General features: G+C 36.7%; 1 protein-coding gene across 1 annotated transcript; it reads right to left on the bottom strand.

The window, feature by feature from the left end:
• LOC143250546 (U-scoloptoxin(01)-Er1a-like) lies at positions 1-27880 on the bottom strand. Its single transcript, XM_076501266.1, has 4 exons — positions 27747-27880; positions 11129-11193; positions 6679-6885; positions 1-1008 (listed from the first exon to the last, which is right to left on the bottom strand). The coding sequence occupies exons 2-4, from the start codon at positions 11189-11191 to the stop codon at positions 736-738; spliced, it is 543 nt and encodes a 180-aa protein (XP_076357381.1). The 5' UTR covers positions 11192-11193; positions 27747-27880; the 3' UTR covers positions 1-735.

A 27880-nucleotide genomic window follows, 5' to 3' on the forward strand; every position in this document is an offset into this window, starting at 1 on the left:
AATAGAATCACCTGAGTTGTTGCAGGTTATAAAATAATGTAGGTCGGATATTTGTCAAGGTTGACATGAAACGTATTTTTATAGGTGTGTTGTGAATTTTCAGTACTTCGTGCAGTTGAAGATTGGTATTTTGTAACCAGTTTCTGAGCTTAAGTGTTCCACAAATCTTTGTTTTAAACGCTTTTAGAAGTTTGTTTATTTGTTTTTCCTGTAGATTATTGAGATTTTTTATCCATTTTTAAAATAATTTTGGGGATCATTTAATTCTTCGATCAACAAGATGTTTTATTGTATTAAAACAATGTTTTGTCCTTTCGTCTGTTTTTATCGTCACGAGTCAGTAAAGTTTAAGGGAATTCAAGTGTTTTAATGTAACTTAATTATGGCTCGATACCTTGGATCATATAATAATGATTGTTATAAGTGAAACAATTATATATGCATGATGAGAACTAAGAACTTCGTTATATGTTTCCTTGTTGAGCATTGGTTCGAACCCCTGATAGAACAGGTACTGGAGTAAAATAACCTAGTGCCTAAAAACTTGAGTGAAAAAGGTTTTGTAAGAACATTTGTTGTTATTTGGTTAGGCAAAGGGTTATATTTCGAAATATGCATTTTTGACTCGAAAATATTTCGCGTAAATGTACAAACGAGGTTTTGAATCGAAGGAAAAGTTATAACACAACTCTGAGTCTATTTTGGCAAAATTAATAATTTGTGGTTCAACATATGTCACCTTGGCCAAACACAAGGGCTACAACTCTTACTATCTCTAATAAAGTATTTCATACATCCTCTGCACTCTTTGGGTTCGAGAATATCAGTACTTGTAGCAAAAATCTGACTTTTCCGGTTGCTGAGAGGCGTAGAATTTTCCTTTTTGTATGGTTCCCTAATGGTAGGTTTTCGATGTACTCGGCGTTGCCTTGATGAGTAATTTATATTTTCGCTTATATATAATTGCTTGTTGACGTCGTAAAGTCCTTCAGCCGAAGAGCAATCCACCTAAATACATGTGTAAAGAGAGAAAGCTTTTACAAATAAAATTGCTAAAAATGTCAGTTACGACAAACTATTTCTTTGTTATTATATTCTTACCTGCTTTTTTATATCTATTAAAAAACGAGAAACCAAAATTAGCATTTAAAGATATTGGCAAAACAGCGTTTGCGTTACACTTTTTTTTTTTAATTTTAAAATGGTTCTACCATCATCACAACTAAAAATATACATGAACAGTAGGTTTTTACATAATAATAGTCGAACTCGCGCCTATGAATTAGAGAATTTTCATATGAAATAGTAAAGAAATACACTTCTACACTTTTATATCAATTAGCAGTTTGTGTAAAAGAACATGCATCACTAATGGTTGGGGGAGAATTCCGAATAACATTAGACCTTCAGTCCTGAGGATAATTATTCAATAGAATGTTACACACAATATGCAGATAGACTTAGGAGCACCACTAATGCCATATAAAGCTACCCGAAAACATTTAAATCAGCTACATTGTGAATAAACACTGGTTTTCATCATAGTGACACAGTATGGCTGTATAATGTTGCAAGAGAGGACAAACTGTTGGGAATGGCCCTATGATGAAGTTACAAGAATCAATTAAGTAATTTATAGCATCCAGAATATTTTGTTTGATTGTTTGTGGTTAAGCACAAAACTAAAATGGGCTATCTCTACAGTAACTACCACGGACATCCAAACTGTGTTTTTAACGTTATAAGTCTATAGACTTATCGCTGTGCCACTGGAAGGAGAATCCAGAAGGATAGCCATTCAATTCAATTGCCGTCCATCTTTAGAAGTGTGTCTGTGAGGGAACAGCAAAGCTGGTTAGATTCAATGTTAAGTCAGTTTGCTGAAAAGCCCTAGGATCTTGTTTAGATCACTCCCAGAGTGAAACCATCAGTGGATTTCCTCGATCATCTACCTGAATATAATATCTCTAATGACAAGATAGCAAATGACAATAAGGAACATGAGATCATCCCACCTTTGTACTGTAAGTCATGTAACAAAATTAACAAATTATTTGGTAAATGAAAATTTTGTAGATAGTAAATAAAATAATGAAAGAAGATTTAGTTTTGGTAATCAGAATTGTGACCGTACTTTATATTCAATTAATGATTTAGTAATTGTTTTGTCCCTCAATTGGTCAGCAGTAAGTTTATGGATCTACACTGCGAAAATATGGAGTTCATTTTCCTGTAGTGAACGGTTTGGTTTGAGTTAAGCACAAAGCTATACAATGGGCTATCTGTGCTCTGCTCATCATGGGTATCTAAACCAGGTTTCTAGCATTTTATGTCCGCAGACACACCGTTGTACAAGTGAAAAGAGAGTGCACGGAGTGCAGAAAGCAATAAAACAAACAAGTGATTGTAATGCGAATTTATGGTCAGTGATTAATTTTTGCTAAGTGTAAGGTTAAATAAAGTTCAATTTAATGTACTATTGTTTTACTTGTGTATTACGAATGTTCAGAGAACTTCACAATCCAGGATGAAAGAAGTCTTGTATGTTATGTTTTTATTATCTTAATTTAGATATTCAATAGAGGGTGTTTTGGTATTACGTAATAATATTGTGTCGCGTATGGAAATTTTCATGGTTTGATGTGACGTCTAGAATTTTCGTGAAATCTGTGGAACAAATATTATATAAAAAGACCAGAGTCATTTTACCACTCAGTTAGTTAGCGAGCTCAGTACTGTAAATTTTGAACTCATGTTTCAAGAAAGTAAATAGTTTTGTTGGTAAGTGACTTTTGTTTTACTCCTGAGGTTAAAAAATGTGTAAGAAATTACACGTAGCCTGTAGAAGTTGTATTTTTTTTTAATTTCGCGCAAAGCTACACGAGGGCGATCTGCGCTAGCCTTCCCTAATTTAGCAGTGTAAGACTAGAGGGAAGGCAGTTAGTCATCACTACCCCCGCCAACTCTTAGGCTACTCTTTTACCAACATATAATGGGATTGACCGTCACATTATTACGCCCCCACGGCTGAAAGGGCAAACATGTTTGGTGCGACGGGGGTTCGAACCCGCGACCCTCAGATTACGAGTGAAACGCCTTAACCCATCTGGCCATGTCGGGCCTGAAATTGTATGTTATGGTTTAGTGAACTGACCTTTACAATAGTTTTACCCAATGACATAAAAAGTTACAGTATCAAATAAGGCAAAAATCCAACTCTTTGAGTTTTGCTATTAATAACTGCATACAAAAGTTTGTTAAAGTAATAACTTATGACAACAGTAATGTTGTCTAATTAAAATTAAGTAAATTAACTTTTCCGTTAACACATCAGCAAATTAATGTTCTCTATGTTCTCTTTGAACCAACTAATCCCACTATTCGTTGGTAAAAGAGTAACCCAAGAGTTGGCGGTGGGGGTGATGACTAGCTGCCTTCCCTCTAGTCTTACACTGTTAAATTAGGGACGGCTAGCACAGATAGCCCTCCAGTAGCTTTGTGCGAAATTCCAAAACAAACAAACAAACTCTTTGAACCACTGTTAAAATGAATAATAATTTAATGCCACTGTTGATGGGATTACCTAATAAATAACAATGCACAACAAAAATCTTGTTGCTGGAGAAAACCCAAGTGGTTTTGGGTAATTTGATGGTGCTGATTTTAAAATGCAGTCAGATTTTATTCAGTACTCTAGGTTTTGAATTATTCTAATATCTCAGTATTTTATCAGCACTATGTGAAATGCCAGCAATCATATTTGCTTTGACAGTTTGATGGGTAAAAGACATACATTCATGATAACTTCAAACACTGGCTGTATCGTATTGGTGAAAATTTTCAAATATGTTGATATCATGTGCTATTTCTTCTCGATGTAATTTTAGCGAATTATGGAACTATTGTTTCATTACCACGCTTTCCTCCTCTGTCCGAGAATCACGAAACCCTCATGTGCTAAATTTACTGAAACATTCGAGAAATCTCTTGACTGAGCATAAAATGGGCTGAGTTAGACGCCTGTCTCTCTTCAGGTCGGCGGGGGATATGTAGATCTTATACCAGGAATTGGATATGAAGGGAAACTGGAGGACCCTGAGAAAACCATAAGTCCCATATCGGGTGTAGATTTTGATTTTGTGCTGCCGTTCATTGGTTTTCCCGCATTTGTTTCAAGTTAATGTTAGTTTCATCCCTGCTGTCTATTTTATTTTATTTTTATCATTTTCATTTCTTTCTAAATTTGATGTTGTTGTTTTCATGTAGCTTTCTAATATTAAGCCCACCAAGACATTCAAATCACGAGCGAAGCGAAGAGAAAGGAAATTTCTGAGCGTCCCAGTTTTCTCTGCCGTTAACCTGTGGTTTGGAATCCCTGCCACGAACTCTGCTCTGCCCCCCCCTCTCTCAGATACTTCACCCAGATGGTCACTTCGTTTCTCTTAGTGTGCAGTCAAAACAGTTTGATTTTCTGACTCGCACCATACTTGTGATATAATCAAATTATGTAAAACTAGTTTTTAAAATATTTTAAACTAGTTCTGTAAGCATAAGTTCTTTATATTTTTAGAAAATCCCTTTGAAAAGCTGGCTGCTTCCAGTTTAAGAAAAGTCCGAAAGTGCAAAAGGTTTCTTCCAGATTTGTAGAAAATACAGTTTCACAACGGAAACATCACATACAAGGTAAAGGAACCTTATTACCACAATTTTGAGTGTAAAACTGATGACCAAGAAAAACAGTAGGTTCCGCATATATGCTGTACAGTTTGCACACTGAATAAGTATGTCATTTCCAGTTCCCTTATAAATGGTGATTGAAACAGTGTCATGCTAAAAATAACATCTTCTTTCGACATATTGTGTAATTTAATTAATTCAACATAACTTTTATTGGCTTGTTGTTTGTTTAAATTTAATTAAACATCTTTGTTTTTAGTCTATTTTCGGTGGCTCCCCCCAAAAAAGCTTCAAATCCTCGCTGGGGACCGATGCTCCCATTTTGGGAAATATTAATTTAATTCACTGTTATTTTGCATGACTAATATTTCTGGATATTAAGGCAAACAAAACAACACATTAAATATCCATATCCTGCATCTGCAATGAAACCAGTACCCCATGTAGATGGTCTTTCAGTGTCACATTCACCAGTGAGTTGGGAGATAAAATTGTCATGTCAATCCTTTTCTACTAGTAATTTCATTCCTGTGGTACGTCAACATAAACTACCTCATCTGATCGCACAAGAAGAGCTAATTGATCAGATTCGTGACTTGTCTCTACCAAAGCAGCATGGAAAACTTCTTGGCTTTCGTTTACAGCAATGAAATTATCAGTTCCAGGAGCAAGAGTTCCAATCTATGGAAGTTTCATACAATATAGTTCGTGTTTATGTACGTATGTTGATACACTAATGTAAAAATTAGATACTGAACATTAACCTCATGAATGGAGACTTTCTGTTGACACAACTAAAGTTATTCTGAAAGCTGTACTTTTCACAATGAGAACATTAAACCATAGATTCCCGCTACACATGCTGTGCATATGAAAGAAACTTATCAAAGCATGCAAGTTATAGTTGAGGCCATCAAATATGATCACAATAAGTGGAACATATATGTTGATCCAGAAGCTATTACACTCCTGCTCGGCATGAAGAGTGGGTAAACTAAACGTTGCTTTTTGTGTCCCTGGAACAGCCGACATGATAAAAGAAGTAATATCCAGTGAGAGAGAATTATATATTAGGGAAGCAAGATGTCAACTATTAACTTTTCATGAATCCTCAAAATGTATCTCTGCCGTCAATTTATGTTGAACTAACTCTTGAAGAATTTTGTAAGAGGAATGAACGAAGACAGTAATGACTTCAGATATCTATTTGATACATTGCCAAAAATTAAAGGAGTTATCTTTGTTAAGTCACAAGATCGGGAAGTGCTGATAGATGATAATTACTCAACTAGAAAGAACTTGCTTCCTGAAAATCATTCAAACTGGTTATCAAATATTTGTTAGGAAATTACAAAGATAAACTATGCTGTTAGGATATGCTAGAGAACTACAGGAAAATGTGGTATAGGAAGTCACCAAAGATGCTCTTTTTACACTCCCATTTAGACTTCTTTTCAAATGATCTAGGAGCGATAAGCATGGTGAACGCTTCAACCAAGATATTTGTACAATGGAACAATGGAATCCTGCGACAATGGGAGATTGCTGTTGGTTCTTACAGCGTTAAACTGAGAATATACACAGAATATGCAACAAGTCAACACCATGCTGAAAGTTTTGAACATAGCCTGGATGTATCTTCAATATATAATCTTATCATACTCGTTGCTTTTTAAACTGATACAGATATTATGTATTGTTTTCGAACACTCTTAAATGCAATTTTCAATGAATAAATAAAGTTATTAAAGAAAAAGTTATTTTCATGATGTATAAAAATAAATAATATCGTAACTCGAAAACTAGAGGTAATCAGTAATTTTCAACATGTTTTTTTTAGAATTAGCATCATCAATTTACTCAGAAAGTTTAATTTTTTCAAGAAGCAGAGAAAAAAATTTTGTTGCTCGTTGTAATGGAAAGATGAGTAATTTCAGATTTGTTTACTTTCTATTAGCCTTACTTTTACTTTAATGAGAAAAAATAACAGCAATTACTTACATGGAACCAGTAATCACACGTGAGCAAGGCTTGGTCAAACAACGTTTTGTTAGGGCACAAATATGTGAATTTTCTACCTTGGGGATCACATACATGAAATAGTTGACAGCGTGCATTTGGAGATGGATCAGCGTAATATCCAGGGTACTTTTTAAAACAAGTGAAGTTTGTTGAAGGTATGGAAGTCAGCTGAGGATAAGGCCTTTCCTATGGAAGCAGATTTAAAAAGAAAGGTATGTAACCCATAAATTTATTACAATTAAGCCTACGGGATCAATTACATGAAGTTTAGCACAGTATATGTTTGAGGTTTATAGAAATCATTATTTTTCGTAATATGATTTAACTTCAAAAGTTTAGCAAACAATTCTGACAATTTGTAAATATATATGGTTAAAATAAAATGTTTGAAATACCTAAGAGACGAGTAATAAGTTTATACATGTATCAACAAATTTCTATCCTGAGAACAAGTGCACTATTAATAAGAATACCATTATTGGGTATTAGTCACTTCTAACTTCCCTGAACTTGAAAAAGTAAGCCTATCTGATACAATAATAACTATCAATATTTAGTATTATGATGCTATATCATAATACTAAATACTTTAGCATCATAATACTGAATATTGATAGTTATTATTGTATCAGAATACGCGTGTTTTTTTCTTGTGCCTTATTATTTAAATGTAAATATCTGAAGACTAACTAACCATGCATTTAAAAACTTGTATGAAATAAGAGATTTTGTTACACATTTCAACAATGAGATAGTTTCCACTATTTTTATAGAAATGTAACAATTTTTATGTATCCTGTAGATACCAATTACTGAACTAAGTATTAAGTTTATTTATGCATACTTTGATTGTGGTAATATCTTTTTGACTGCTTTAGCAAATAAAAAAAATAGCATCCTTATACTTTCCTTAAGACTCAAAGTATTCAAAAAGACGTCCAATGTTTACAGTGTATGAAACATTTTGTGTGGTGACTGCATGAAATTTGAAGCACTTTTGTCTGTCAGTCTAGATCAGGGGTGTGCAACAGGCGGCCCGCGGGCCACAACCCGGCCCGCCAAGCCATTTAGTGTGGCCCTAGTTGTTGTAATCTAACCATGTGGCCTGATCTGTAATCCAACGCAAATGGAATATTTTTAAAAGCATCGATCCTGCGGGATTCCCAGGCTTCGACTCGACAAACTTCTAAAATTATCTTTGCTAGAGAGGAGCAGGCCGAATTCGATTGGTCGGCCTCCTTAGGGCATGAATAGGTGACGTGCACTAGCACTATTGTCTACGACTCAACGTCATGTCCTGAACCTCGCCTTCGCCCGCTGGCGACAATTTTCCCTAACCTCTGCTGTCCGTCATTCATTATTGGTGAAAATTTTATTACCTTTTACAGTTACTACAAGAGATTGAAGGTAAATTGATTATTATTTAGCATATTGTTGTGACTTTACTGAATTTATTAAAATTTTTGCTTTCAGATGCATCTGATTCTATGTACAGTGTGACCTCGTTATTCGCGGGGGTTACGTTCTTTACCCTCCCACGAATAGCGAAAAACCGCGAATATTGGACACAGTTTTAAAACGTATATGTATGCGATTATATACTATATGAAATGCTTCCCAAACACTAATGATACTTATACTCATTGATGCAGTAATAATGTAGCAATATTGCATACTGTTATGTATTTCACTAAATTGTACCGTGCGTTACCGGGCTGTGCTTTGCCGTTTGCGTTGTTGGGAAGCTGAGGCAGTCAGCCAATAGCAGTCCAATCTTGTTTGGTGAAGACGACAATTGATAAAACGGCTTGATTGAGTAAATACAACAGAAATCTCCTCGAAAAGCCCTTTCAGTCTCTGTGACCTACAAAAACGCAGTTCGCGCATAACCCGCGAAAGCTATGATCGGGATGCCAATTTAGAAACATGTGTTTCTGTCCATAAGAGGTTCCATGTGTAAATAAATTCTATGTTTTTTCTACTTTGCTATTTTCGTGAGAATAATTTTGTTTTGATTTCAGGGCTAGTAAAATGTCAGCAGTTAAGAAACGAAAATTGATGATGAGGGAAGGTTATTCAACAGTGAATGGTGCACAAAATATCTTGTTGTCCCACATAATCAAGGTGTTGTCTGCCTCATCTGTCAAACTACAATTGCAGTCATGAAAGAGTACAATATTAAGCGACATTGCGCAACTAAGCACTCCTCCCAGTTTGATGAAATTGTTGGTCAGGCACGAAAGGACAAAATTGAACATTTAAAAACATCCATTGAAAAGCAACAAGGTGTTTTTACCACTTTCAAGAAAAATTCAGAACTGGTGACAAAACTGAGTTTTAAGCTTTGTGAATGTATGGCAGAAAAGGGAAAGCCTTTCAGTGATGGAGAATTTATTAAAAATTGTTTAACAATATTCACAGAATATGCATGTCCAGAGGAAAAATATTTGGTGGAGCAAACTAGCCTTTCCCGCTTTACTGTCTCACGCAGGACAAAAGATCTTTCAGAGGACATCAAAGAAACTTTGAAAGAGAGATTGAATTCGTGTGAAGCTTTCAGTCTGGCTTTGGATGAAAGCACTGATATCAATGACACATCCCAACTTGTCATTTTCATCAGAGCTGTTACTGCAAGCTTTGATGTTTTCGAAGAGTTTTTAGATATGGCAAGCCTTTCCTCCACAACCACAGGACAGGATATTTGTGAACAAGTGCTTAAGGTTGTAGAAAAGTTTGAACTGAATCCTTATAAATTATGTGGTGTTACAACAGATGGTGCTCCTTCCATGACAGGTAGGACAAATGGATTCACCAAGAAATTTCTAACTGCAATTGGAGCACAAGACGTAGTTGTAAGCCATTGCATTATTCACCAAGAGAGCTTGTGCACCAAAGTTCTGGATTTTGCAGAAGTCATGAAAATGTCGTCCAATGCGTAAATTATATTCGAACACGAGGATTAAATCATCGACAATTTAAAACTTTTTAGATGAGCTGGACAGTGAGTATTCAGATGTTTTGTACTTCTCTGCTGTACGTTGGCTTAGTAGAGCTGCTACTTTGAAGAGATTCTGGAATCTGCGAGAGGAGATTAAGTTCTTCATGGAGAGCAAACGTCAGAATGTGGACTTCTTGAGCAATGAGAACTGGCTGAATGACTTAGCATTCCTCACAGACATTACACAGCATCTGTCTGATTTAAACTTAAAACTACAAGGGAAAAGTCAACTTGTGAATAAGTTGTTTGAGCATATTTGTGCTTTTGAGAAGAAATTGGAACTTTTCCAGGTTCAGTTGAGAAGAGCCATATTGACCCATTTTACATGTCTTGCAACCAGGAAACTGGAATTTCCTAATCTGGATTGCACCAAATATGGAACCAGTGTACAAAAGCTGCGTGATGAGTTTGCAAACAGATTTCCAGATTTCAGACAAACTGAAATTAGATTGAAATTGTTCGCTCAACCTTTTGATTTGGCAGTGGAAGACAGTCCTGATGATTGCCAAATGGAACTCATTGAACTGCAGGCTGACATGGACACTAAAAGGAAATTCTCTGAAAACAGTTTGCTAGACTTTTACAAACTCTGTGTACGTGAAAAGTTTCCCAATTTGTCCCGTCATGCACAAAGAATTGCCTCCCTTTTTGGTAGCACCTACTGCTGTGAGCAATTTTTCTCCAAAATGAAGCTCATCAAAACCAAATGTAGAAGTCAGCTGACTGATGAACATTTGACCAGTCAGTTAAGAGTGGCAACCACTTCTGTCAAAGCTGATATTGACAAGCTCTGCAAGGACTCTAAATTTCAAGTGTCGCACTAAAATGATCACTCATGCAAAAATATAAAATATTATTGCTTGCATTTTAAGAATTTATTTTAATTTATTGTGCATGTACACAAATAAGCTTGTTTTTTAAGTGGCCCCGCTTGATTGATGAAGTTGGTTATATGGCCCACCGACGAAAAATGTTGCACACCCCTGGTCTAGATCGTTCTATGAATGCCTATCTACATACCTGCTTTGGTAATAATGCCCTGTCTCACAAGAATATGCTACCTTAGGTCTACTATTTTGTCTATTATGCCAAGTCTGGTCTACTGGAGTGTAATACTAAGATCTTTCTTTATATATATACTTGTCTTTATTATGATACCACGTTTGGTCTACCTAGAGTTATTAACATTTTTGTTCCCTACATATTTTAACTATGATATCAAATCCGAAAACTATACCTTTTAAGTTTTATTATTCTTAATTATCACGGTTGATACCAATTTCGAAAAGTATACTTCTAAGTTATTTCTCCCAATTTACCTTGATTATGATACTGAATTTATAATTATACTATTTAGTTCTTTCTTCTTAGTTACCTTATTTATAATACTAAGTTCGTAGACTACAATACTAAGTCTTTTTCCTTATTTACCTTGATAACGGTTCCAAATCCCTTCATTTCTGCAAGTACTAGATAGAAGATAAATTTCCACATCTCTAGAAAATAGAGAAATAGATTTCCTCGAAAACGTTAATTGGTTGAACGTGTTTCTTCTAAAATAATACATGTTTTACATTATTCGAGAAACAGTGTTAATTCAATAATCAGCTCAGAACAGAAATATGAGTATAACGTTTAAAGCTATTCATTTGATGCTGTATTTAATTTAAATGTTGTAGGTGGAACAGTTGTAATTATAACGATTTAATCTCTAGTTAATTATCCTTCTAAAAACACGCCATTCATCAAAAACGTATTTATTTACAAATCATTCATCTCGCTGCATTTGTAAACCAACAGTACACTAAGATAGAAATAAAAATTAAAAACTCGTGTTAATTGAAAATTGAATATTGTAATAGTATAAATCCTGTTCTGGAAACACCTGCTCCGTATGCGACTCCAGGTCTGCATTTTCGAATACAGATAATGTAATAACTTTCACATTTATTGCTTTTTTCTTTTTCAGAAAACCTTAAATGTTTAAAATTGTTTTATAACGATTTTGGTGCTAAAATAATGACTAATTTTATCAACATTGTTTGAGAACCATCCAATTATTATCACTTTATCAACTGCGTGAACAGCTTAATTTAATACAATGACTACACGATCACTCAATGTTGTGTGCACAGCATTGTGGCAATTCTGTGTTTAAGTAACTCTTTTTCATAACTTAGGTTTCAAGTATGGCTCCAGAGGAACGTTTTTATTTTATCAATTACCTAAATTTATAATTATTTACAATCTATTCTTTTAAAAATAATTACTTTCCCACAACTAGCTGTAAGTGGTATTTAGATGTAGGACACTGTAGGCTTGGACACCCATTACTTTCCCACAACTAGCTGTAAGTGGTATTTAGATGTAGGCTTGGACACCCATTACTTTCCCACAACTAGCTGTAAGTGGTATTTAGATGTAGGACACTGTAGGCTTGGACACCCATTACTTTCCCACAACTAGCTGTAAGTGGTATTTAGATGTAGGACACTGTAGGCTTGGACACCCATTACTTTCCCACAACTAGCTGTAAGTGGTATTTAGATGTAGGCTTGGACACCCATTACTTTCCCACAACTAGCTGTAAGTGGTATTTAGATGTAGGACACTGTAGGCTTGGACACCCATTACTTTCCCACAACTAGCTGTAAGTGGTATTTAGATGTAGGCTTGGACACCCATTACTTTCCCACAACTAGCTGTAAGTGGTATTTAGATGTAGGCCTGGACACCCACATCTTCTCCTCATTTTAAATTTCAATTATTAATTTAATTCACATATAAGGGTTGATTGGAAAGAGTGAACCTCGTCGTGTTAGTCCTGCATTCTAATATCTCTACGCCCTAGTTTGTACCCAAATTTAATTTATTTGAATGCCTGGTGTGTGTGCTCATGGTTCTTGTTGTTTATCACCTAGTTATACAATACGTTCCTTTTTTATTTTCTGCGATTTATTATAAATCGTATGTTTTGCAACTGTACTGTTGAGAATAACAAATAGTGTGATAGAGGCTTGGGAGACAGAGACACAGAAATAAATTGACAAGGAGAGTTATAAACATTAGGTGTTTTTGTAACAGACATATGACTCAATTACAGCCATTTCACGCAACTAAGGAAAACATCAATTACATTATATTTATGGATGTTCATAGCCCTACATCGTGATACTGAGTGAGAATCAGGTTTAACGTTCACTCTAATAAGATAAAAGTTTCTCACAACTTATTGTTTCGCATACTTAAACATGCCTGTGGTTAGGTTCCTCACTGAACTTCCGGCTTTTTAACAATTGGTAATTTTGCCACACAATTTCATGCCCCTTTGCGTACCTTAAAACAAGGTCAGGTGAACGGTCTTTACTAATAACGTTATCGTTAATAGAATAGAAATCGGAATAATACTTTTCTGACACTATAATCCTTGAATGCTTTATTGTATACTGAGTGTAGCAACAAACATAAACTAAAGTACGCTAATATATATGTGAAAATGGCTGATTTGGGCTGAGAAAATTAGGTCGAAACTTTGTTCGCTCCTCTACATAAAAAAAAATAAAAAATTATCAACCCTAACCAGCCGTTTTTACATATATATTTTTCTCTACAAGTGGGTTTTCTCGTCATCACTGATAAACTTTCACTGTCGTGGACCTATAAATCAAACACACCATATAACTTTTGTTTTAGCCTTGAAAACATTTAGGTTTTTATTTTACAATGAATTGTATTATCCCTCAAACTTCTTAAAATCTACCAGTTGCTACATTCAGATAAGTAAAGAAACGTTAAGTGTGTCTTCTATGTTTCTACTGTGTATCTAAAATTACACCTGACGTGTAACTCTGTGGCTGCGTGTCTTGTATTTGGAATTAAGATAATAAATATACGTCGAAATCCAGGGGCGTAGATTTTTTTACACCTGATGGGGGGGATGATTTTTTCAACCACTTATGTGGACTGCTCAATTTGAAATTGGTGATCTCTGATTACGTGAACCTGAAAGCTGTAAACATGCAGTCACAGAGTAATCTTGTTGCCATGATACTTCAACGTTTCCATGTAGGTTTGTATAAGTGAGGTGTTGTGAACAGTTTTCAAAATGTTAACAGAATAAAGACAAATTAACTGCCACATGAATTTATTCCTGCACACTGCACAGTATAAAAGATGGCCATTATACTTGACAAGGTTACTAGTAACTTTCACTGCATGAATTACGTTTTCAAATATTAATAAAATTAGTAATTACCCTTGATAAGTTTATATCTACTGAAAACCTGTTCATGTTGTTTGATAAAAATAATTAAAATATCTTGAAAATTACACATCAATACAATGTAGCACATAATTATTCATACTTTTCACTGAAGTATGATTCATTTAGTCCTCTAGTCTACATGTTCCCAAACGTAGACCTCCTTTGTGATCTTTTTAGGAATTATTTCATAAGATCTTCTATATTTATCTTGTCGACCTCATCTTTGTGAGTGTGACAAACTGCCTGAAATCCCCGCTGATTTCTCCAAGCCCGTTCCCTTGGCTGTGGTTTCGCTAGATAGTAGATAGGGACAGTGGGAATCTCGTTAATCCTTTCATGCGCGTCACTAATTAGATGACGAGGCATTTGGCTATCGATATTATACAATTACCCAATTTTACGTCAGGGTCGACGATATCGACAGATGCCGATAGTGAAGACGCATAAAGAAATCAATTCATTTGCACAATTTATACCTACATTGGTCTAACGACAAGAGGCTGTTTAATTTCGTCATGTATTGTGGGCGGTAATTGCCTTACCAGGCGAGGTGGTTTTCATTGTTCGCCTTCCACAATACATCTAGGGTGTAAAGCATCGCACGTCGGCACAAGAACTCTTCAAAATATTTAGATCTTATATCCAGGTCCGCCAGTACTTCCGTGTTTCTCGGATACCAGGCACCGCGGGCACCAATTGGTAAACCGTGGAAAACAATAGAAGTTGCACCAGTTAGATCTTTAATTTGTGGTGCGAGCTCTTCATAGCGGTCGACCTTGGAATTATATGCTTCCTCGAGGGAGCTATACATGAGTTCGTATCGGACCGTCACATCAACAACCACCCCTTTTTCCTCACGATGGAAGATCAGATCCGGTCTCCGACGCTCACCATTGTCTGTCTCAATGGTGGGTTCTACGAGTACTTTCCACCCTTTACTTACATATTCTTTAACTAAATGGTCATGTTGTGACGCCGTGTCCTCATAGATTTTAATTTGGGACATTGACCACTTAGATGACATATAGTCTCTCTCGGAGCGGAGCAGCCCCGGCATTTCGCAACTTCTTTGTTAGTACTCAAATTCCCTCGACTGAGGGCTTCCCTTGTGGGATATACATTTGCCCTCAAGCAAGACACTTCACCCAGTGGTGGTCCTTCATACCCACCGGTTTAGGTAACCAGTGGTTGGCAGATCTTGAACCTTTGAAGAGACTTACACCGTGCCCTTGCAGGGCAAGACCTTCCCAGCGCTTCCTTTCCATATCCCTCCAATTAGAATGATACGTTCCGGAAGTCTGTTCGGGCTTTGGGATCGGAAGTCCCGCCTTTCAGGCAATTCCTTGGATGTTATCGAGTACGTTATTAGTTTCGGCTAGATATCTAATAGTTTTGTCCGATGAATGGACATGCCTTAATCCTGTCTTGATCTTAAGAGATTCCAACTTGACAAGTGTTAGGCCACTGTCTTTATAACGGGAATAGAGTAACCCGTCGGTCGTGCAAGGCGGAAGATGACACCAGCTCTTCACGGCCTTTTTAATTAGATTGTTCCATTTCTCTCAATAACTTACCACTCGATGCTCCCAATTCGAGTTGGTAAAGGAGGCGAGGTACCGCAAATCGCTTTACACAGGTCTAAAAAGACCATAGCCAGAGTCCCATGTCACTTGGCTTTCCTCATGATGGAACGGAACAGAAAGATGTTGTCTCTGCAACCCGCTTGAGGAATAAAACCACGCTGTCTGGGATTTATCTGCACGGCCTGCTCGAGGCGACGGGCCATAATCCTGAAATATAACCTAAGCACGATAGAGGACATCGTGATAGGTCTCCAGTTTTTGACCTCGTGCAGATTACTCGATCCTTTCGGAAGGAGCACCGACTTATTGACCTTCATGCATTCAGGAATGCGGCCCGTGAATAACCAGATGTTATACAGACTCGCCAAGGAGGCGTCGATATCATACTTAAGGCGGTAGAGTAAGAAAGGAAGAGTGATTTTATCGGGACCGGGAGCCCCTTTCTTCATGCCTCGAAGTGCCTGACTCACTTCGGATGATGTTATTGGTTCCAGAATATTAGTGTTGTCTGCCCTGGGTGGAAATGGACAGCCGTCAAAATTGACGTTATTATTAGCAACACCGTAGACCTGATCGTAATGGTCTTTCACCTGATCTTTACTGAGTGGACATCTGACAGCATCCCGGCCGTCCAATATCTCCTCAGCTAGGCGCTTTCGTTCGAAATCGAACATTCTCTGGAACCTCTTAAAGCGTTCTACCCTGCGGAACCGCCTATTGCATGGCCTTCGAGCAGGATTAATGACCTTAAGAGCCTGCGTCGAAGCTCTCTCGTTTCTCCATGTTGTCTGAGAATAGGCGATCTCGTCAACCCATGTTTTGGTCACAACTTCGACCTCCTGCCAGTTTGCTTCGTCGAGTCCCTTCTGATCTCTCAGCTGACATATGTACGAACAGAACTTAGAACTCCGGTCGGGGATATTAATCCCTTCCCAGTCGAGCTTCTCGTGCTGAACGACGACAGCAGGATCTCCACGACTCTTGATGGTGTGTGAAGCAGTGCAGACGGGGGGTTTTTGTTTATTGAGATCTCGGCGTTTGTCAGAGATCTGTTTTGGAGTTTTGCCGGGTAGATGTTCTGCACAGAGAACATTGATGTTCTTTTGGCCCGAATATACTACTACCATCTCTCGGAGGGTTCGTACTTCTTCCTCGGACCAGACTACCTGGCGCGGGCGCTCCGACGGCGTCCGAACTCCAGACATTTGAATGCGCTCGGCATTCCGGATCCTTGGATGTTTATGTCTCTTATGCTGAGACACGCCTGATTTGGTCTTAAATTTCAGGCCGCAGACTTCACATCCGAAGCTGGAAGACTGATTGGCGAACGCCACGGAACGCCGATAGGGACATTTCGGTATATGACATGCGATAGCATGATGGTGGCTATCGTCTTTTCCACAAAACATACATCTCGCTTGTGCCACCGAGTTATGAATATTTGCTAGATGGTCCGCAAATCTAGGAAATCCCGTGAACTCGAGTGGGCACTGGTCACAAGCCAAAAGTTTATTCTTATAGAGTAGGTTAACAAATACTGTCCTCCCTACCCTTTCAACCGTCAATTCCTTGTCACAATTCGGTAAATTTGTCCTTTGTTCCTTGATGACTGTGGGACTGTAACTTAAGCCGTCCATCTCTGTGGTTCGGCTGTTTAAAGACTCTAATTCCTCATTTTCAGAGGATTCATAACTTAGGCCGTCCACCTCAGTGGTTCGGCATCTGCCTCCCCTGGCAGTCTGACTAGTTGCAAACAAAACACCTTGGATATGTGTCTGGTTGTTGGAATAGGTTTCATTCAATACCTTTATTCCGGATCTTAGGCTTTCCTCTCCCTCGACGCCGGGGAATCGCTCGGAAGCTACCATACCCGGGCGCTGCCAAGTAGCATGGGTTTGGCCGTCGCCCTGGCACCCCACGAACGCCAAACCATAGCTTTTATCATTAAAATTACTTTCCATATTTATTACAACCAGCTCTGATGTAGGGTAGGTCATTCCCTACAAAATGCTAATACAGGGTAGGGCTGCAACCTCCTACCGGGCACCCATATAGCTAGCGAATTCGGGGAGTTCTCGCTACGGTTTGAAAGGTTTTCCTTCCTTTGTCTGGAGCTGACTGCCCCTGCCTTTGGACATATGATGGTCGGCGAGCCCATCATACGGGTTTTTAGTGTTCTCCTTCACGTGTGGAGGATTCAGTTACAGGGGACCCTGTATCCAGCCGCACCGCTGGGAGGTACCTCCATGGGCAGTACTGTAGCAATGTTCTATGGCTCTATAGAGAGTCAATCCGTCACTATTTAGATGACGAAGCATTTGGCTACCCAAAGGAGTCAATCCGTCACTACTAAGATGACGAAGCATTTGGCTACCCAAAGGAGTCAATCCGTCACTACTAAGATGACGAGGCATTTGGTTACCCAAGAGAGTCAATCCGTCACTATTTAGATGACGAAGCATTTGGCTACCCAAAGGAGTCAATCCGTCACTACTAAGATGACGAAGCATTTGACTATCCTTAAGAGAGTCATAGTTACTCCTGCCGTTTACCCGCGCTTGGTTGAATTTCTTCACTTTGACATTCAGAGCACTGGGCAATGTCATGTATCAAGTGTACATGACATTGTACAGTTCAGTCCTACTTCCATTCTGTTCTATCTTCGTTCGTTGTACGTTAGAGTTTTTCAATAAAGACTGTATTTTAGCCTGTTGAGTCATCTGGGAAACAGATTCCAATTATGACAAACAAGCGTCTGAAACTTTCCGATATTAGACAGTTCTGCAAGCCAGTTACTAGTACTACAAGTGACAATGCAGATGCAGATAATCCAACAACCTCAAGCAAAGGAATAGAAACTTGCCATACAGAGGAAATACCAGGTTCATCAGAGGACGAGTCTGAAAATGCTTGTGCAACTACTGCACATCATGAACCACCAGATAGTTGTGAAACAAGTTTGTGCAGTAATGAAAAATCTGACATTCCACAGATACAGTGTGGAAAGCCATATCATCCAGACGCACAACTAATACCACGAATTATTTAATTACGTAATTAGCTCCTTACGTAATTAAGGAGCGTAGGATTGACATGCTTTAAAGCGATAGGAGTTGTCGAACGCGCGAACCTCACAGTGACTACCGAGCCGACTGACCGCTTGGGGATCGCTGGGACAATAATGTGTGCTAGTTACAACACAAGTAATTGCACGTTTCTCGAAAAATACTTAAACAATCATAAATATATTATATTCCTGTTAAAGCACATCAAAAAGTAAACACGTTGTGATATAATGTCTATAAGCACGTCTATTAAATAAAAATACCTAAACAAAAACTAGCAATACAATTCGAGTAGAGGCTTCAGGCCGTTGAAATCGCTCCTTTTGTGTTCCAATTATACAAAAAATATAATATTTTTACAATCCATGATGAGAGAACATATTGTTCTTTTTCCATAAAGCACCAGCACTTTATTAGAGGGCGGTGATAATCTGAAATTTCATGGATTAATGAGGGCCACAAACACAGGTCTAATGAGCCCTGTTGTAAAATCGAGGCTCAGACTAAAAGGAGCGGAGGGGGGTGATGTAGGACGCGTCTGGATTCGAGGGGCCCGAACAATGTAGTTAACTGTACACTAAACGTACACTGTGGTCAGCGACTTTGGCAGCTAAGGAGAGCAAGGCGTTCGACAACAAAACCGGTTAGACATGCTTAAGAACAAATGGCGTAGGAAAACCGCACAATATACACATAAGATTGATGCAGCTTCAAGATACAAATGGCCTGCCAGATCTAGATCAAAGGAGTTTACGCTTAGGAGTAATATTTTCGAATTTCATGCTCTGTTCAATGCGTTGTGATGAAAATTTTAGTTAATCTTACACTACGTACAATACGTAGGTATATTCTGTGATAGTGCTTGCAATCCTTGCATGTATACTTAGGCCTACTGACTGATACTTACGAACTATCGCTTAGATCGAAAAGCTTAGAAGCACGCCTATATTAAAGATGTACATTTCGGCTACTGACAAAGCCTACATCTAGACCTAATTATGTAATTCGATTGGTAAGAACACGAGAATCACAAGAACAAACACACAATTTGTAGGCCTGTGATGCAATAAAACAATTCAACAGACCAAACTGTAGGGGGGATGATTGTATGCACCATACCACTCTCCTAAAATAAAGGGGGTATGCATCCCCATTCCCCCATGATCTACGTCCCTGTCGTAATCCATGTATTTCCTCGAACAAAATTCTTTGATGCAATTAACAACTTCTCGTTTGAAATCGTTGTCGTCATTACACTGTTTTACCGTTCAGCCCAGCTCGGTCAACTGATGATCTAATATTCAAAGTTAGTTTTGTCACTTCGTGATAAGCTACCTTCGTCAATAGTGCACTATTTTAGTAGAATATTAGCCATTTACGATTTTTTTATTCCTTAATTACTTCTTGAAATATGCATAAGTATGAATAACTTAAATGTATGAATCACACGACAGTTTAGGTTTCAGTTTGAATTGAGAAAGACGCGATACAGCGTGTTCTGTAAATGTATGTTTAAATGGTCAGCTTCCTCCTACGTTTACGGCGACAAGATAGTGTTAAACTTTTTATTCACCAGTACATGTGTTGCTTAGATTGTTCACTATTAAACACAAAGCTACACAATGGGTTATCTGTGCTTTACTCACCAGATTTTTAGCAATATGAGTTCTTAGATTTGTTTAGTGATTTTTTTTCATATTCATTCTGAGATTACTATTAACATTATTCAAAGATTTAGTGTACAAGGTATTACAATCAAAATGGAAGCGATTAGGTTCATTTGGTTTGTTTTCAATTTCGCGCAAAACTACACGAGCGCCATCTGCGATAACCGTCCCTAAGTTTGCAATGTAAGACTAGAGGGAAGGCAGCTAGTCATCAACACTCACCGCCAACTCTTGGGCTACCCTTTTACCAACGAATAGTGAGATTGACCGTTACATTATAACGCCCCCACGGCTGAAATGGCGAGCTTGTTTGGTGTGACGAGGATTCGAATCTGCGATCCTCGGATTACGAGTGGAGTGCCTTAACCACCTGTCCATACCGGACCGAAGCGATTGGAAGTTCCAAATACGTATATGTAATTTTACATATATTATATACTAAATAACGTTGACACTCTTATGTAGAGTAAGGATAAGTACTGCCTACAAGAATGATGATAATATCAGTGAATTAATTGTATTGTAAATCAAATTAACTGATAAACACTTAGAAAACGTAGAATAGAAAAGAGCATATTCTGTGCTCCTTTTTATAAAATCTAAATATCTGATCTAGTTAAACATCATTTATCACACCTACAATATTTTACAAAGTGAAATTTAGCAATAACTAGAAGCTAACGATAAACATATGCATTATTTTGGTGTTAACGTTACTAAATACTATTTCATCAAATACTAGCGAGCATGTGGGCTATGGCCTATATCTACGGGCCGCTAAAATGCAAAGTTAATGTTTGAACTACCGTTTTGCATTTTTCTCAGTTTAATGATTATTGTCACTATAGTGCATATTTAATTTATTTAATCAATTTACGAATGTTAATTAGTAGAGCTACTTATTTACGTTCTTTAAGGTAAATGAATTCCAAATTTTTGGATTCGCTTTCGGGGAGTACTCGTAAAAGTATTTTCGTGAAATACACATCTTCCCTAAATGGGTTGGGTGAAGAGTTTACCTTTGCGCAAACCTCAGGCCCGAGGCGATTCGTTTAATACCAATTAGAAGTGAATTCAACCACCGGTTTAGGAAGAGTCACGAGACACACTTTTCGAGGAACAGATGAAAAATTTGGTTCACTGCAGAATGTGAATGTTTTAGGGCTACTTCAGCTCGTAAGTCAGTTTGAATTTTTAGCAGTGCACGTTTTCGAAATATGAGAATTTTGGTAAAGGAAATCCTTCTTACTTGTCTAAAACCACCTGTAAAGAACTCATTGAACCATTTGCTTAGAAGGTCCACATGTTCATTGTTGGTGAAGTAAATTCTTCTGGTTATTTTAGCTTGTCAGTTGACTAACACCAGATCTATCACATACAGATCAGGTAAGTGTTCTACTTCTATACTTAAAAGATGGGCAGCCTATTGAACGTTTTTTAACCTTTCTGGAACTGAAAAGCCATAGTGGTGAGGAAATGGCAAACAAGTTTTGCAGTACTTACGTGAAGTTTGCAAACTTAATTTTTCAAAATGTAGGGGTCAGTCTTACGCCAATGCTACTAACATGTCTGGGCATTATAAGATTTTAGAAGAAAATAAGTTTGCCATATGTGTGCCCATTCACTAAACCTGGTAGGCTGAAGTGCTCTTGACTGCTGTTAAGTGGTAGTTTATTTTTTCTCTACAATGCATTTGCTTTATACATTTTTTTTCAGCCTCAACCAGCCGGTGGAAAATTCTTAAAGCTTGTCTTGGAAATGAAATTATGTTAAAATCCCTCTCTGATACTGGATGGGAGGCACATGCTATGGCAACAACAGCAGTTTTGTAGTCTAAGATTTTGGAAACTTTAGATGTCTAGTTGAAGACCAGTGACAAAAGGGAGACACTAGAAGAGAAGCAGACAATATTACAAATAAGATGCAAGAGCTACAATTTGTTTTTATGTGATCATGTGGGATGAGATTTTGCAAAAGTTTCATAAAGCAAGTCAAGTTTTGCAAAATGAGGATGTGAACTTAAAAAATACGTGCAGATCTGTACGGGTCATTAGCTGATCAATTACACACTTTAGGGATGACTTTGAAAGATTTGAAGCAGTTGAAAAGGAAATACTACCAGATGTTGATAACAATGCAGTTCAAACTCGCAAATGTGTCAGAAAGAAGGTATTGATGATGGAGATGCACCATAAGTAGATCTGAATGCCAGAGATAAATTTCATATCAGCACCTTCTACACAGTTGTTGACAAACTAGAAACCCAGACGAGAAGAGGTGTACAAAGAAATAGTGAACAGATTTTCTTTCGTGAGTGACGTGCCAAATGATGTCACTTCATATGCTGAAACTGAAAGGTACTCTCAGCGTTCCTAAAAGCTAATTGATGCTTACCCAGAGGACTTGGACACTAATCTCTCTGCCAAGCTTCAGCAGTTTCACTCATATATTCGCCATAAGTTCAGTGCAACAAAAACTGTACGAGCCAGATTCAGTCATGCTGAATTACACGTTCTAGTAATAATATATTTCAAGTTAAGTTTTTATACTCCAGTATTAATACACTGAAAGTAACGTTTACGTGCTTTACATGCTCCAGTACTAATATATTACAAGCTAAGTTCACATGTTCCAGTGTTAATATGTTACAAGTTAAGTTTACCTGTCCCTGTATTAATACACTGAAAGTAACGTTTACGTGCTTTACATGCTCCAGTATTAATATATTACAAGCTAAGTTTACATGTTCCAGTGTTAATATGTTACAAGTTAAGTTTACATGTTCCAGTGTTAATATGTTACAAGCTAAGTTCACATGTTCCAGTGTTAATATGTTACAAGTTAAGTTCACATGTTCCAGTGTTAATATGTTACAAGTTAAGTTTACATGTTCTAGTGTTAATATGTTACAAGTTAAGTTCACATGTTCCAGTGTTAATATGTTACAAGTTAAGTTTACATGTTCCAGTGTTAATATATTACAAGCTAAGTTCACATGTTCCAGTGTTAATATGTTACAAGTTAAGTTCACATGTTCCAGTATTAATATGTTACAAGTTAAGTTTACCTGCCCCTGTGTTAATACACTGAAAGTAACGTTTACTATCTCTACATGTTCCACTACTACTATATTATAAATTAAGTTTACATTCCTTTCATGCTCCAGTATTAATATATTACAAGTTAAGTTTACATGTTTTACATGCTCCAGTATTACTATATTACAACGTAAGTTTACATGTTTTATATATTTTTCTGTACTGATATATTACGAGTTGAGTTTACGTGTTTTATATCTTTCAGTATTAATATACTTCAAGCTAAATTTACATGTTTTATATGTTCACGTGTTAATAAACTACAAGTAAAAGTTCAGCCTCGTTACTTGACTGTTCTTTTAATATAATTACAATTTTTATGAGCATACAACATTTATTTGCATGAGATTGTAGCAAGGCATTTTAATCGTGGCAGGCATAGAGATGAGATACGTAAGTCATATTTGTTGTCCTGTTAACTTCTTGTTCTAATTCACTCTCAGAAAATAATTGCAACCCACAGTCAGTCCACAGAGAAGAATAGAAACAGTGAAAGGCGTTTTTCCTAAACAATAGTAAAATACTGGAGTATAAACAATAGTACAATCAAAATAATAGTGAAATAACCAGAACAATGAAGAGTACTCATGACACAGATCGTGCCATTAAAATGTCAAGAAATCGTGATCACCTTCATTTATTTGTTGCTAAAAGGGCATGCCACATATAGCGTGACAGATTGCCTAATCAGGGAAAGCTGATAATGTGTCGATTATACTTTCGAAGATCACGATGAGTGATCAGTGAGTGTATTCAGTAGGGTCAGTATCAAGGTGTTTAATTTTAATCCGTTCTTATCCAACCAAGATAACACGTTTCCCACTATCAAAAACACGTACTCAGTGATGCACAAGTAAAGTACAATAGAATTGAGAAAGCTTGTTGTCCCTTTTCAGCTGACCTCAATTTGTACGGCAAGAAGTAGGAATAACAATTTGAAGTTGACCATCTCAAAATTTGCCCCTCGCTAGTACAGCGGTATGTCTCCGGATTTACAACGCTAAAATCAGGGGTTTGATTCCCCTCGGTGGGCTCAGCAGATAGCCCGATGTGGCTTTGCTCTAAGAAAAGACACATCTCAAAATTTAAGTTTTATATTTTCTCTTTTCTTTATATTTCAACTAAAAAGCGTAGATTAATTAATTATACTAAATTTTAAATTGTAGCTGTCGATTTTATTTGGCGCATGTTATACCATTGATATTGTGCTATTATATTATATTTTATTAAATAAATCGTCCCTTAACCTAGCCTTCAAGATGGCATAAACATACGAGAAGAAACAGGAACCATTCTAGACACTTAAATATTGTGATTATATTTGGTTTGTTTAACTAAGCAGCTACTGCGCTCTTTGTTTACGTGATTTAGACGAAACAAGAATTCAGATCAGTTTGGTATGAATTTCGTGCAAAACTACACGAGACTTACTGCGCTAGTTGTTCCTAATTTAGCAGCGAAATATTGGAGGTAAGGCGGCTAGCCATCATCACCCACCGCCAACTCGTAGGATACTCTTAACAATGAATTGTGGGATTGATTGTGCAGTTTAACGTTCCCACGGGTGAAAGGTCGAGCATGTTTGGTGGGAAGTGAATTCAGAGAAGTCATTCGTCCATCCATGAGGAACATCATCGTACCTAACATAAATGAATATAAATACAGGTTGTAAATGATATTTCTTCAGTCGATGCAAGAATTTCATAAAGTAGAGGCAAAGGTGTGTGTGTATATATATATTTGCCTAAACTATCAATTTATAGAAAATTATTATTAGATTCTGACCAAAGTAAGCACCCACATTGTTCAGAGGTAAAACATAATACAATAGTTAATATAACTAATTTAATATACTCTTCTAACTAGGTGTATGCAACGTCATAACACAAAAACGTATAATGATTACAATGCATTAATTCGTGATGACGAGAAAACCCACTTGTAGAGAGAATTATATATTTGTTTAAAAACGGCTGGTATGGGTACAGAAAGCACGAAACGTTCTTCGCTTCTCTATCAGTGCTTTCTATACCCATAACAGCCGTTTTTAAATATATAATGCATTAATTCATTACAAGGGTATCTTTTGTTAGCAATATTTTGTGCCGTAATCTTAACATTATCACACGAGTTCCAGCCAGTATGGGTGATTGAAAATTGACAATTTTTATTTTGTTTAAAGCTACACGAGGGCTATCTGCGCTAGCTGTTCCTAATTTAGCAGTGTAAGACTAGAGGGAAGGCAGGTAGTCATCACCACCCCCTGCCAACTCTTAGGCTACTCTTTTACCAACAAATAGTGGGATTGACTTTAACATTATAACGCCCCTGCGGCTGAAAGGGCGAGCTTGTTTGGTGCGACGGGGATTCGAACGCGTGACCCTCAGAGTAGTAGTCGAACGCCTTAATCCACCTGGTCATGCCGGGCCTACCATACTTTGTGAAAATTATAAGTATAAGACTTGAATGCGGTAATCAAATGAAGTCGGCCACCAAAATTCTTCTAACTTTTTATAAATATTCAAGAAGTTTTTTTAACGATGTTTCAATTACAGTCAATTGCTCTTAGTTTTCTTTGCATGAATGGAATCGTCATATTTTTGTTCAGTGTTCAGACAATTTTTCCCCGTATAATTATGTCTTTTGTATTTTCTAATCATTTTAAAAATGTTAGTCTTTTGTATTCAACTGAAAAATGTGTTTCACAATTGTTTTATTGAAATAGAACCATTTCTTACTAATGAGACGCCAAATTTTTGCAAAGTAGCGAATTTTTTACAACAATGTGTAATTTTTCATTTAGAAAAAATACAAAGTGTAATTACTAAATTACCTATCTAATTATATTTTTTATTATTTTTTTTTGTTATTTTTGAATTAAGCACAAAGCTACACAATGGGCTATCTGTGCTGTGCCCACCACGGGTATCGAAACCCGGATTTTAGCGTTGTAAGTCCGCAGACATACCGCTGAGCCACTGGGGGCATTATATTTTTACTTTGAAGCAAACAAACTTTCAAGATGTACTCAAAAAAGCAAGAAAAAATAAATAAAGAGGTATACTATATAAAAAAAATATCTGGGTGAGACATTGTCTATATACCCATCAAGTAATTTTAATGTAAAGAAACAGGAAAAAGGATTTACAGTAAATCACACGATGTAATAGTTGATTTATTTGTGTTGGGAAAAGCTACGGCTACATGGCATCATTTAGACGATTATATTTCTGTATAAAGAATCGTTCTTTATATAATCTGGTATTTTTAAAAACGTATTTGAATATTATCTTATATATTCCTGCATAATATTGAGGTTGAGATTGAATCATAATTAATAAAGTGTTGTTTGTTTGTCGTTGAGCGATAGGCTACCTGCAATGTCGCTACAAGAGGGTATCGAAATCTGACTCTTGGCGTTATAAACCTTCAGACTTACTACTGAGTAATGGTGGATGCACTGGATGGAGTTTAAAGTATATCATATTATTTATATAAACATATACTAAATTAAAATAGTATAAAACGGGTTTTTAACGTAAATTATTTCATGAAATTGCAAATAGTAAATGAAATAAAAATATTGAATCACATTTCAAGTGTAATTGAGACTTAAAAGTAACAATTATATAGACTATTTGAAGATATTATTTTCTCGTAATTATATGTTATGGTATTTAACACTCCTACGAAAAGACGTTTCTAGTCCTGATTTCTCCAAGCCCGTTCCCCTGGCTGTGGTTTCGCTAGATAGTAGATAGGGACAGTGGGAATCTCGTTAATCCATTCATTAATGGATTTAAATGGCAATTTCATTTAAATACAAAATTATTAGCCTAATATTAATAACCTTTCAAGTTGCTCTGGGGCCTATTAGGCCCCACTTTTCGTAGGAGTGTTAATGTAATCTTTTAAGCTATACATAAAGCACGAACATATAATTTGATAGAAGAAGAGTGAAAAACTAACGTCAGTTCGAAACCCTGCGATAGTAATACTTGAATATTTTTGTTGAATTAATTAGCAATATTATTTAATAAATTTTAGCCTTTTATCTATGGAATATTAATAAACTTACAAGCTTCCCAGTGGCACAAAGTTAAGTCTAAAACAGTATTCCATACCCGCAGATTGTGGAATTAAAAAGGAAGGGGAGGGAACCTGTTACTGTTAGTTTATTACGTTAATAATTAACGTTGACAAATACTAACACAAGTATTTAATTATTTACTGAAATAACTATTGGCAAAATATGTTATTCTACAAACTATAAGAATTTATAAAAAGTCAAAATATATATATCAATAGTTGTGTTTTAAATTATCTATCTAATGTTTAAGTTTCATACCTGGAGTAAAACGTACAAACTTACCAGGTATAGCTTTTGTGTATAGTTACTTCGAGAGACATCTACAGTTCCTCTGCTGACTTAACTGGTAGGTACTTCATGTTATTTTGCTCACTACTAAAGTATCAGTGAAATGCTGCACCCCGCTTGAAGGATCA

Source organism: Tachypleus tridentatus, chromosome 5 (genome assembly GCF_004210375.1).
Source record: "Tachypleus tridentatus isolate NWPU-2018 chromosome 5, ASM421037v1, whole genome shotgun sequence".
In the NCBI taxonomy this organism is placed as follows: Eukaryota; Metazoa; Arthropoda; class Merostomata; order Xiphosura; family Limulidae; genus Tachypleus; species Tachypleus tridentatus.